This window comes from Lissotriton vulgaris, chromosome 2_1 (genome assembly GCF_964263255.1).
Source record: "Lissotriton vulgaris chromosome 2_1, aLisVul1.2, whole genome shotgun sequence".
Taxonomy (NCBI): domain Eukaryota; kingdom Metazoa; phylum Chordata; class Amphibia; order Caudata; family Salamandridae; genus Lissotriton; species Lissotriton vulgaris.
This window is the reverse complement of record NC_141687.1, coordinates 1,465,588,582-1,465,601,145: the sequence shown is the minus strand read 5'-3', so window position 1 is coordinate 1,465,601,145 and position 12,564 is coordinate 1,465,588,582. Positions and strand designations below refer to the sequence as shown.

Here is a 12,564-nt window from a genome sequence, read left to right as displayed (position 1 = left end):
AAAGTGGCTGCTGTTCAGCATGGATAGTGGTGTGGTGTAGAGCAGAGTGGCATGTAGGAGAGTGGAGTACAGTGGTGAAGACTAGAGGGTCGTGGAATGGCATAAAGTAGCGTGGAGTGGCATAGAGTGTAGTGGTGTAGAGGAGAGTGGCGTACAGTAGAGTGGCGGAGAGTGGAGCAGACTGGCATAGTCTGAAATGACAGAGTAGAGTGGCATAGTGTAGAGCAGTGGCAAGTAGAGCGTGGGGAGTGGAGTAGTGTAGAGTGTCAAAGAGTGGAGTTGAGTGGCAAAGAGTGGCATTGTGCGGAGTGGCATAGAGTGAAGCAGCATTCAGTAGAATAGCATGACATAGACTAGAGTGGCATGGATTAGATAGGTATAAAGTGGAGTGGCGTTGACTGGAGTGGGGTGGCACAGAGTGGAATGGGGTAGAGTAAAGTAAAGTGGCATAGACTGGCGTGGAGTGGCTTAGAGTGGAGCGAACTGGAGTGGCATAGAGGAGAGTGTCATAGAATGGGGTGGAGTGGTCTAGAGTAGTGTGAAGTGGCGTGGAGTAGAGTAACTTGGCATGGAGTGCTGTAGAGCGGCACTGAGTGGTGTGTCGCAGAGTAAAGTGGTACAGAGCAGAGTGTCTCAGAATACAGTGGAATAGAGTGGCAGAGAGTGGAGTAGCATGGAATGGCATTGTGTGAAGTGACATAGATGTAGAGTACAGTGTAGTGGGAAAGAGTAGAGTGATGCAGAGTGTAGTAGACTAGAGTGGCGTAGAGCAGAGTGGCATAGAGCAGAGTGGCATAGAGTAGAGTGGCATAGAGTAGAGTTGAGTAGAGTGGCATAGAGTGGAGTGGAGTGGCATACAGTAGAGTAGCATAGAGTGGAGTGGAGTTACATAGAGGAAAGTGGCGTAGAGTAGTACAGTTGTGGGTGTGAGTAACTAAAGCATTAGAAAAGGCAGATAGGGTGAAAGAAACAAAAATAAGAGGCTGTATGCCTTTGTTAAAAGTAGCAAAGCACACTGCACGTCCGGGAACAATACTGAAATGAGTGTAGCAAAAAGACAAGAAAGAATACATGCACTTGGTCCATGCTCCAGGGAGGAACTAACACAAAAAATTAAGTGAAGCCTATGGGAGCTAACCAATTGAAAGACTAATGGTGTGCTGTAGGTGGGTTCTAAGCCCACTGAATTGTAAACAATATGTCTTGCATTACAACACATTTGTTGTGTAGGTGAGACATAAAAAACAAACTTCAGCTTATTTGGACTTAGGAACGTTCATGCTTTTCTAAATAGCAGGGGCCAAAATTCATGTACCTGATGAAAATGAACTCTAATCATTACCAAAGTTAAAATTAAAATATCACTCTTGCCTCTCCTACCCACCTGACGAAAGATTAAGGCTGCCTTTTATAAAAAAGTCCTGAACGTCCTTGGAGCAAAGATCTTCCATTTGTTTTGGTTTTAATGAAAAGATAGAAGTCGCATTCAGAGAACCTATTGTGAAAAGAAAACCAAAATGAATGCAAGTTATTCTTTATGAACAAAATACATCTAAGTCAAAAGTCCTAATAAAATGACCAATTATGAAATTAAAACTGACATTAATATTAGTTTTCATTTAAAAATACAATAGACTAATGAGGGTTGAAATTATTATTATTAAATCAAAAGCAATACTAATACCAGTTATTGTTTAGAGGAATAAAACACCAGTTCTACGAAAGGCGCAATTTTCACAACATAGATAGATTAACGCATAGCTGAAACAGAACAATTATATTAGTACAAACCTGCAAATGTTAATCCATACAATGAACTTTATGGTGCCATTTAGTACTTCACTGTGTTATGGTCCTCATTACGAGTGACCAAGAAATGGTCTGGCATTTCACCACCCCTACATTTAACGGTATCCTAGGCTCCAGTAACTCTATGGGAAAGGGAATCTGTAATTCTCGGCCCATCTCTCCTGGTAATTCCTCATTTTGGCCCAGACTTTCTCCTGGAGATCTTGCCCGCTTTTAGCAGCTGAAATCTCAGCAAACAGATCTGTAGAGTTACTGAAAATCTCATAATTCTCACCCACCCAGGAACAAAACATATATTTTAAGGAGGGGGGCATGTGGCAACCCTTATGGAGCAGCTATGGGGCATAGGGACTCCAATCCCTCAGAGCCTTCTCTTACAAAAGGGGACGGGACTGGCAACGCCCTTCCCCATGCCCCTATGGGCCCAGAGGACCCCTTCACCCAGGGCCAATATTTTAAAAAGGGAGAGAGGAGACACACGGCCCCTCTCCCTGAGCCTCTTAAGACCCCGGGGACCCTATTCTCCAGGGCCAATATTTTAAGGAAATATGAGGAAGCCGCCTGGCTCCCTCCCCGAGCCTCTGGAGGCCCAAGGGACCTCAAGGCCCAGGGCAATGCTTTACAAGAGGGGAGGGATGCACACAGCCCCCAACCCGTGCATTAATGAGGCCCATGGAACCCAAACACCCAGAGCCAGAGGTGGGTAACCCAGTACCCACCAATGGCACTCATAACAAACTTGGTTGAGGCTCTGGGGGCCCCCATGGCACAAGTGGCCCTGCTGGCTCCCTAGATGAACATATCCTGGGAGCAGCAGGATATAGCATTGCTCCACCCAGCAAGAGCAGATATTTTCTTCTAGTCCCACTGGGTGGGAGCAATCCATGATTCCCTGCTTCCAACTGGCGGGAGCATTTCTGCAGTTCTCACTGGGTGGGAGCAGACAAGTTCCTGTCCACACTCCCATGGGTACAGTACCTCCAGGATGGGCTCCCCAGGATACAGTTAGTGGAGCTGGGCCCTGGGAATGGGGTCCTGAGGCCTTTAGTGGCTCGCTTTGGGGGGCATGACCTCACTCCCCTTTATAGTTAAAGCCAGGCCCTGGGGGGGGAAAGGGCTGCATGGACAGTGATTATCTCCCCTTCATTAATGTTCAGCCCCAGGGGAGCGGTCCCCAGGGCTTTTGGAGGCTCAGGGAAGGGGGGGGGGGCACGCAGCCCCCTTCCCCTTCAATCGGCATGTGGAGTGGGGCCATGCACCCCTCTCCTTTATTAATGTAGCAGGGCCCTGGGTATGTGACCCCAGAGGCCGCAATCGTCTTGAGGATGGGGGCTGAGTTCCCCTCGTACCATATTTAAACTACTTGGCCCAGGGGATGGGGTCACTGTAATTGGCTCAGGAAGGGGGGCATGTGCCCCCTCCCCTTTAATGAATCTAGTGAGTCCCTGGGTATGTGAAACTTAGAGTCACAATCGGCCCGGGATGTGGCCCGCCTGCCACCTTCTCCTTAATTAAACTACCCAGCCCTAGGAGCCCTTGAATGCTCAAGGAGGTAGGCTGCGTCCCCCTGCCTTTTTTAGATTTCGCCTGCACAGCGCATCAAATAAATTGTTTTTAATATAGCTTAAAAGGGACTGACATCCCGCCTTCAGTTTTTACTGGTACATATGCTTGCCAGTTTACTTTCCTCTGTTTCTATTGGTTGTACCCTATTCTCCCTTCTGGGTCTCTCTTATCAGTTTCCAAACTCATTCCCATTTGCGTTGGTGGTTCAAACTCTTTTTCTTTTGGTGTACCCTGCATATCATTTACAGTTACATTTTGTTATCTTTCCCTCTAAACTCCTAATATTGCTATATTTTACTTCTAACAGGCAGTCACAATTGCAGTTACCGTGCAGTTAAAAGGGGCTTGATTTCAAAGATGCAGTGGAACCGGGGCCAAAAGCTCTAAGGACCCCACTAAACACAAATTATTGCAAAATTTTACTACTAAACAGACATTCAGAAGTGAAGTTATCTAGTAGGAACTGGGGTCAGGATTACAATGGTGCAGCGGGTGCAGTGAAATCGGGACCAACAGCCCTAGACACACCACAAAAAAGCTAATATTGCTATGTTTTACTACTAAACAGGCAGTCACAGGTGCAGTTACCTTGCAGGCAATAGGGTCATGATTGTAATGGTGCAGCACTTGCAGTGGTACTGGGGCCAAAAGATGTTGTGCCTCCTTCTAAACACCAAATATTGCTATGTTTTACTACTAAACAGCCAGTCACAAGTGCTGTTATCTTGCGGACAATAGGGTCATGTTTTGAATGGTGTAGCATGTGCAGTGGCACTGGGGCCAAAAGTTGTCAGAACTCCTCTAAATGCCAAATTTTGCTACATTTAACTACTAAACAGGCAGTCACAAGGGCAGTTACCTTGCAGGCACTAGGGCTGTAAGTTCAATGAAGGTGCAAGCGCAGTTAAACCAGGGCCCAAAGCTCTAGGAGCCCCTCTGAACATCAAATATTGCTATAGTTTACTACTAAGCAGGCAGTCACAATTGCAGTTATCTTGTAGGCAATAAAGACATGCCTTGAATGGTGCAGTAGGTGCTGTGGCACCGGGCCCAAAAGTTGTGGAACTTTTTTTCTTACGCTAAGTACGCACATCGTATACAGTTTACTAATACTTATCTTCCCCTGGCTGCATGCATTTAAAACATGCTTATTCAACTCTGCTTTAGTGGGAGGAACTTTCAACTAATTGGTAAAAAATTTATGATATTGTTGCACTAATAAAAAAAAATTCTGTGTCTTGTAGTGGTTGTTGTGAAAAAAATAAGGAGGACCCCACTCTAAATCATAGAGGACGGTGGGGAAAACAATTTTTAGAAAAAACAGACGTCCGAAGTCGGTGGACAGCGAAGATGGTGTCTTATTTTAGTGTTGGACAGATGGGCATCACAATTGTAGACTATAATAATTGTCGATAAGCGAGGGTAACTTTGTGTTTTATTATTTTAACTGTCTAGAATCAGTCCTGATGAAGGTGTACTAAAGAAAGCCGAAACGCCGCGTCGACCTTTTGATTCTGTGCTTATATTTATATTTTACCAAAGATATTGTGATGATCATGTCTATCGCTAAATGTTTTTAAAGTGGTTTTTAAGGTATTTTGTAAATGGATAAAGTGTAATAAAATGTATATATTGTTACCAAACACATGCGGTGATATGCTTTTAATCCAAAAACTGTTTTTTGTTTTTTTTTTGCTTGTCATAATGTTATAATTAGATTTGCAATATTGATTGAAGGTAACTGAAGCAACTTCTTAAGAATCTGTCATTTACCCGTGTCTACTCTACAAACTATAAGTGCGCAATTTTCCCCATAGGGATAATTAATTACATAAGCGTGTACTCTTTGCCTTTCCCATGGAATTTACGCCCCTCGCTTATCGACAATTATTATAGTCTACAATTGTGATGCCCATCTGTCCAACACTAAAATAAGACACCATCTTCGCTGTCCACCGACTTCGGACGTCTGTTTTTTCTAAAAATTGTAGTGGTTGTTGGCACATTATGTAACGGAAACCCGAACGAAGTGCTCTGAAGTGAGGTGCTCTCAAAGGGTGTTATAACCTTTATCCGTTGGGACAATTTCTGTATAACATTACAGCAACAGACAACTGCTGTAGAGTCTTGGACCGTAAACACGGTCACGTGCCTGTTTTTGACTAGTCTGACTGGGATCCTTCTAATCAGGACCCCAGTCTATCTGCTTTCTCCTTTAAATTGTTACACATGTACTTCGGTACACTTCAGATCGGATACTGGGGTACCCTTATAAGTCCCTAGTATATCGTACCCATGTACCCTGGGCATAGGTACCCCAGAGGCCTCCCTGGGCTGAAGCATGTATTATGCCACCCATGAGAGGCCATGCAAAAGGGAATTACAGGTCTGCTACTGTAACCTGTGTAAGATGGTGCTTGCACCACTTACGTTAGATATAGGTTCACTATATCTATTGGTCGCTACACTTAAAACTTATAAGTCACCCCTATAGCAGGCCTTATCAATCCTGAAGGCCGGGTCCTGGGTTTTTATTGAGAGGGTGCTCCTGCATGAGAGAGTCCCTCTGCAGCCTTCAGAGACCATTCTCCCGGGTTGCCTGTGACAAATAGGTAGAGGTGCATTATAACCTCGTGGTAAATGCTATCTCGAAAATGGCTGCATAGAAACATATCATGTTTGGTATCCAACATGTTGGAATCATACCTTCACACCGGTAACCATTGTGGGAGGTATGATTCCACCCTTCAGAAGCAAGCTTTATGGGGTCACTGGTCTATCCGGTGCCAGCCTTCTCGACCCGGACAGTACAAAATGGATGCGGCCAACGAGAGACATTTCTGCCCTCCTGCTGCTGAGCCAAGCTCGAGCAGAAGAAAGCAGCACAATAGGCATCCTGTCACAGGGAGGTGTGACCAACTCCAAGACATTATTTAGTGTACTGGGGCTGGGTGGGTGCACTCTGAGAGTGCCTGAAAGTCTGCACTGGGAGCACATTTGGTGTCCCTGTGCATAGTCCAGCTCAAACCAGTTCTGGGAGCCATTGGCTCCTACTCTGGCGCAAAACTGGACAAAGAACATGGGTGTAACTACCCCTCTGTCCTGACCGTCCCCTAGGAGGGTCCCCTGAATCTATCCAACCCTCTTCTGTGGGTACAAAACGGGCTTACCTGGCTGTAAGACTTTAGATTTTACGTGGACAAGATTCTACAAGAAGAAACCACTGACCTTCGACCGTCTGGACACTCTGGACTTAGCTGGACTTCGACTGGGCCGACTTCGTCACCCTCTCTGTCCAAAGCTTTGTCTGTGCCCTTGCTCCATACAGGCTCTGTGCAGGACCTGTGGTGCACTAAGAACAACTGAAGAATCTCCCTTGGGAGTGAAGGAGTCACTCCCCTGCAACTGCAGGCACCTTAATGCAACTGCCCGGTCTGCTGCTCCTGAGCTCCTGCGACTCTGAAGATTTCAGCAAAACAAAAGGTGGGTTTTTGAAGGTCCCTGAGGTCGATCTGCCCTCTCAGCAAGTTTGAGGCCTGTATCCATCGTGGGGACTGCATAACCCAAACCCCTGTGCGCCATGTCCATTTGCAGTTGCATATGCATGTAGGCGATTCCTGAGCCTGTGCATTGGACTCTGTGTATCCTGACACAGAGCAGTATCTGCACCAAAGAACTCCGGCCTCCTGGCACAGAGTGCTCCGTGGGCTGGTGTTTAATTAACACCCAGTTCCTAATGTACACAACATGAGGAGTACTATTGGGGACACATAGCAAGTGCCTTAAAACTGTATTTTCTTCTATAATCTGGAGTTGTTTGACATCTGCATATTCCTAGATGCCACAACGGTATGAGACCATAAAAATACACTTAGCCTGATAGACTTTCACCAACTTCTTTATCGGTTGGCTTCCCTCATGATGCAAAACTGAACACTGCTGCTTTGGCCCTTGTGAACTTCTCTTTCTTCCTATTATTAAGGGTTTCCAACTTAAGCTTGAATCAAACAATAGGCCCAGATATAGGAAGGCCTTTACCTTAGATAAGCTGTGGTTACTCACTCTAAAGGTTTTACACCTAGTTGAACTGGGACCCACCACCATAACGAAAGATTTGGTAAAATTAAATGACAAGTCCAACTTGTCCAGAAAGGCCACAAATTAAGTTAATAAGGTTTGTAAACCCATTGCGGTCCTTGCCATCAAAACAGCGTCATATGCGTAAAACAGACCTGGTTGCGGGTGTATACCTATTTGAGGGCAATCTGCCTGAGTGGCCATCAAGGCCTGTTCCAGCCCGTTTTTATATAAGGTAAATAAGAGCAGGGCAAGGATACACCCATTGTGAACTTCCCTACCAGTTTTAAAGTGATCAGTACAAACTGAGTGTTTAGTGTATTGAACCGAAGCTGTCATAAAAGAATGGAGGTCCCTCAGGAAATCCACCCACACTGTGCATTTGATGATTAACATGTACAGATTCAAAGACAGGTCGATGGGAGACTCGCCAGGTCTGAATCTGTATTGTACATCAGAAATTATATTATTCTCGCCATGGTAGGACGAGAATAATATAATTTCTGATGTACAATACAGTCTGTCCACCGGTACCCACTCCAGGACGTTTACCACTAAGTCAAAGATAGTGGTCTAAAACACTGGGGGTTCTACTTATCTCCTTTTTTAAAAAACTGGTACCATAACTGAAGTGGCCCTCGATGAAGGGTACTATTTTTCAAACTACTAGCTTGCATTAAATCTTCCAAAGCTTCTGAGGGATTTTTTAGCCTACTAAGTTCAGACTTATAGGTACTACGCCAAGCTGCTATATGACCCAAATCTTTAGGTGTGGCTTTCAGAGCTTGCTTTACGCTTTGTAATGCCTTACAACAATTTCAATCAAACCATTTTGGTGCAGATGGAGCAAGAATGGCTACTAGGAGATGAAGTAGGGTGCCACTTTTTGCAAAAAGCTTCCAATGAAGGTCTCCTGTTTACTAGCTTGAATATCTAAACAGATGGAGAAGTTCTGTGCACAACTTGAAAACAATGATTGTCTAAAACGCTCAGGCTCTGCCAGAGACAACTTATTTTCCTGCCTTTGGCCAAGCTCCTCTTTGTTTTCTTGTAAAAAGGGTTCGTGACCAGTTCACTGATAGGGAGACTGTGTTGTTCTCACTAAAAGAACTTTTAGGGACAAGGTACTTGAGGAGGCAGCATCCTATGATGTCACTATCTGGAAATTCCTAGAACAAGGCTCAGACATTTTAACATACACCTGATAATGTAGAGTCTGTGTGCCATTCCTCATGTCTTCAAAAGTTTCAAGAGGAGCATTCTGAACAAGAACGGGAACCAACACCCTGCCTCCCCTCTTGCAGGGCACCCTTGAAGCAAACCGAACAGTCTTGCTTGTCCCCATCCAAATACTCGCAAGATGTCGCCAAAACTTGGCTTATCAGGCTGAGCCTGGGCTGAGCAAGCTTGTTTAATCCTCCTCTGATTGCCAGGATGGACTGTTTGCTATTGCTGAGGCATATGTCTAAAGTCTCAAAGAGACCCTTGCCAAGAGACTCTATTTTTGGATAGAGCTTAGCCACAAAATCTTGAACCTTGTCACTAATAGAAGACTCAGAAGATTCCGCCATAAAACCAGCCTTTGCCTGCAAACTTAAAGAGGGGCTAACCTAAGGGGGCTGCCTACTCCCTTTTTTATCTCTTCTGAGACGGGGTAAAAGATCCACTACAGTCTCTGTCACACTCCCCTTTTGAGGGGTAGCACCCTCGGCACATATTCGATGTACTAGCGTTTGAACCTGCACTGTGTTAGCATTACTACATGTAGCATCCTTCTTCATAGGTTCAGTGGTTACCGGAGGTACTGGGACATTAATAAATGACAGGCTGGTGTATCAGGATTATTACCAAATGGTGCAATAGATTCATAGCCAACCTGTCCTTGAAGTGCCAATTATTCCTCTATATGAATGATCTCTTCACTGAGCGCCCACACCACTGAGGATAAGAAGGATAGGATACTAAGCTTGCCCTGAGGGGGCGTAGACTAAACCACGTCTTTCCACAGGGCAGAGTCCCCAGAAATGGCTGCCATGCGTTTCCCAATCAGGAATAATAGAGTCCTTTTACCAGCTAAGCAGAGAGAGGGGAATTCGAGGGGGGACTGGTCCGGTCTTGCCTGTGGTCGGACAGGCGCAGACAGGCCTGATATTGGCCCAGTCTTCGCCTGGGCGTGTCCTGCGCCATTGGGGAGCCAGCAAGGGCTAAAAAGTGTGATGAAGGTAGCCCCTCCTACTTCCCTGTGGGTGCTTTGGTTCTCCTTGATGCCCCTGGGACTCAAAGTCCCTCCTGTCGGCGGTAAGCATATGTGATTTTCAGACTGCACAATATCTTTGTTAAAGTGACACTCTCTGATAGGCTTCACTTTTTGTCAGTGCTTTTTCATAGTGAACATTTCTTAAATTGGGGGAAGCAAGTATTCTTCGGTAGGAGATATGATGCTTTGATTATACATTTTTTATGATTTTTTTTAGATAACGTGATAATTTCATATCAAATGATTCTTTTTAGAGTTTCTATTCCTACCTCCATGCAGTCATAAAAATAATTCATGATTTTAATGTTGTCAATAGCGCTTAAGGTGGTTAGGCCTAGATCAAGTCCGCTTTGGCACAAAGGCATCAAAGATCTTAGATTTAGTGAAGATCTAATATTTTTTTAAGCAATTTTTCTAAGCTAGATATGATTTTTTTCTTCACTGAACACTAATGAACCATATAGTCAGACTGGTATTATAATGGGCCATGCAAATGTAAGCGTTGGGCAGGTTAAATTGAGTAGCAAACAGATTGATGCCATTGCAAATGATCTTACTTCTCGTGGACAGATTGGAAATATGCGCCCTCCAATTTGGCTTGTTGTCAATTCTCATTGCTAAATATGGGTACATTGTGACTAACTTAATGATAATATTGCCTATGGACAATTTAAAATGAGCTTTTTAACATCCAAAAGATATCATTCTTGTTCTTGAAGGGATAACTTTCTGATTGCTATTTCCCACTTGCTTTAGAATGTCTATTAAATAAGTGCACAATTTCTTTCAAAGCGTCTCAATATATCCTCTACCTCAACTCTCTGACTCATCTCAAACCTCATTCTACTACTCTTTCCAATGCACTACCCTATATCAAAACCTATACCTCTCCCAATATATCCTCTACCTCCACTCTCCCATTCATCCCAAAGCCCATAGCACTACTATTATCCCCAAAATAACCCTTTCTAGACCCTTCCCTCCACTACCCCTCCTGCATCATCTCATACCTCTTTTAGTATTCAGATCTCCCAAACAAGCCTTTCTAAACCCTTCCCTCTGACTTTTTTCCCCTTAATCTTCCCTTTACTCATCTCAAACCTCCTCCTGCTGCTATGAACTCCCCCAAAAATAATTCTAGAAACGTCATTCTTCTATTCCTCCACTATTCCTTTTACAATCCAAATAGCAGACTAACATGTCCACCTCTCAAATCAAATTAATTTCATATTTGTTTACCCTAATTCACCACTAATCCTTTGTGGGTTCAAAAGTAGCCTGCTACTCGCTGAAAAGTGCTACAACACCTCATCAGGGGCGCAAGTGCTATATAGATGCACACCCTTCCCTCTTCCATCCCACTACTGTCCTTTTCAATTCAAATACCATATCCAACGCTCAAATTGGTTTCATACTTCCCTAGACTAATTCACCACTAATTCTGTTCTGGTTCCGGATTAGCATCTACTCACCCAAAAATGCTTCAACACCCCATTAGGGGTAGTAAATCCAAACCTTTTCCTCTTCTATCCCTCCAATATCCTTCTCAATCCAAATAACAGACTAACATATCCACCACTCAAATTCATTTAATATTTCACTATCCTTTTTGGGTTCTGGAGTAGCGTGCCACGTACCAAAAAAGTGCTTCGACGCCTCGTCAGGGGTAGGTAGAGCTATATAAATGCAGTTACAATACAATACAAAACATTCTTCATTTGTCTGCTCTGTTAAGACCCAATCACTGTAAGCAACCAAGAATTATAGTACGGCTTAAGTTATCGCATAAAAGGCCTACTCAGATTTAGATAAAATAAATCCCAATATCTTTAAAAGAACAACTTCATATAGCACTTGTTATTGCATTTCTTTTTTTTGCATCTCAGGCCTATAAATAACACACCTTACTACTACCCAATTTAATGATGCTTAACTTAATAACAGCCTAAGTATATAAAATGGAGTTGGCCTTAAAGATATTCAAACGTGTTATCTAGCAACTATATTTTTAGGTATTGAGTAATCTTGCCAGTTACTGAAACTTAGTTACTATGGGTATTCGCAAAGCAAGTTCCACAGATTAGTTTTTAGGTCGAGCCTGGGCAGCGCATGTTTGCTGCAAGACATGGGGCACTCAGGTATGGACTTAAAGCTCTGCCCACTGTCAGCCCATCCTTTCAATTGGCTCCTTTTGCTGTTGTTTCTCAATGGTTGCTTCAGATTTGTTAACACGCTTAGTAACGCCTTGTCTGCATTTGTAACCTCCCATCAGGACTGGACCTTTTACCATGAACCTTTCTATTTAGCTTACATTAGCCCTTCTGAGAACTCTTCGCTCACTTTATCTAAAGAGCATTGGTGGGACGCCAGCTTAAGTAACGGCGTCCTCTTTTTCAAAATTAATTTGCAGCGCACTATGCAAGCTTTTACTTTTACAATGGGGCCACACGCTGCGCCTGATCTTTATCTTTTTAACACCCTCCCTCCCCCATCCTTTCTTTCTTTGAGAATGAGCTTTATTCTTAACATGGCGCACGCACGCGTTTCTGTGATTGTGCACTCAGCACACAAACATATATTTTTTAATTTAAATAACGTGCAGACCTCCGAAATTGCACCCTTTTAGATTAATAGCAAGGGCGCACAGTCAACAATGGTGCCTGCCCACTCCCTTTACTGGACACCACGCTTTAGTTTTCAGCACGTCACTCGCTTTCACTTTAACACGGGTGCCCAGTCAACAATGGTGCCTGCAGCTGCTTCCCATCATGCTGTACACATTCAAACCATCAGCGCAGCGCCCATTCCACAAGCGCCACACTTTCTTTTACTTCTCGCCAACCACAATTTCTACA

The 12,564-nt window shown here is 44.1% G+C and overlaps 1 protein-coding gene across 1 annotated transcript in view; it reads right to left on the bottom strand.

Moving 5' to 3' along the window:
- The window catches only part of LOC147732761 (uncharacterized), a 503,177-nt gene that overhangs the window by 190,215 nt on the left and 300,398 nt on the right, over positions 1-12,564 (bottom strand). The window contains exon 6 of the mRNA XM_086957325.1: positions 1,385-1,495. Within this exon, the coding sequence (XP_086813451.1) occupies positions 1,385-1,495 (111 nt within the window). The remainder of the gene's footprint in view (positions 1-1,384; positions 1,496-12,564) is intronic.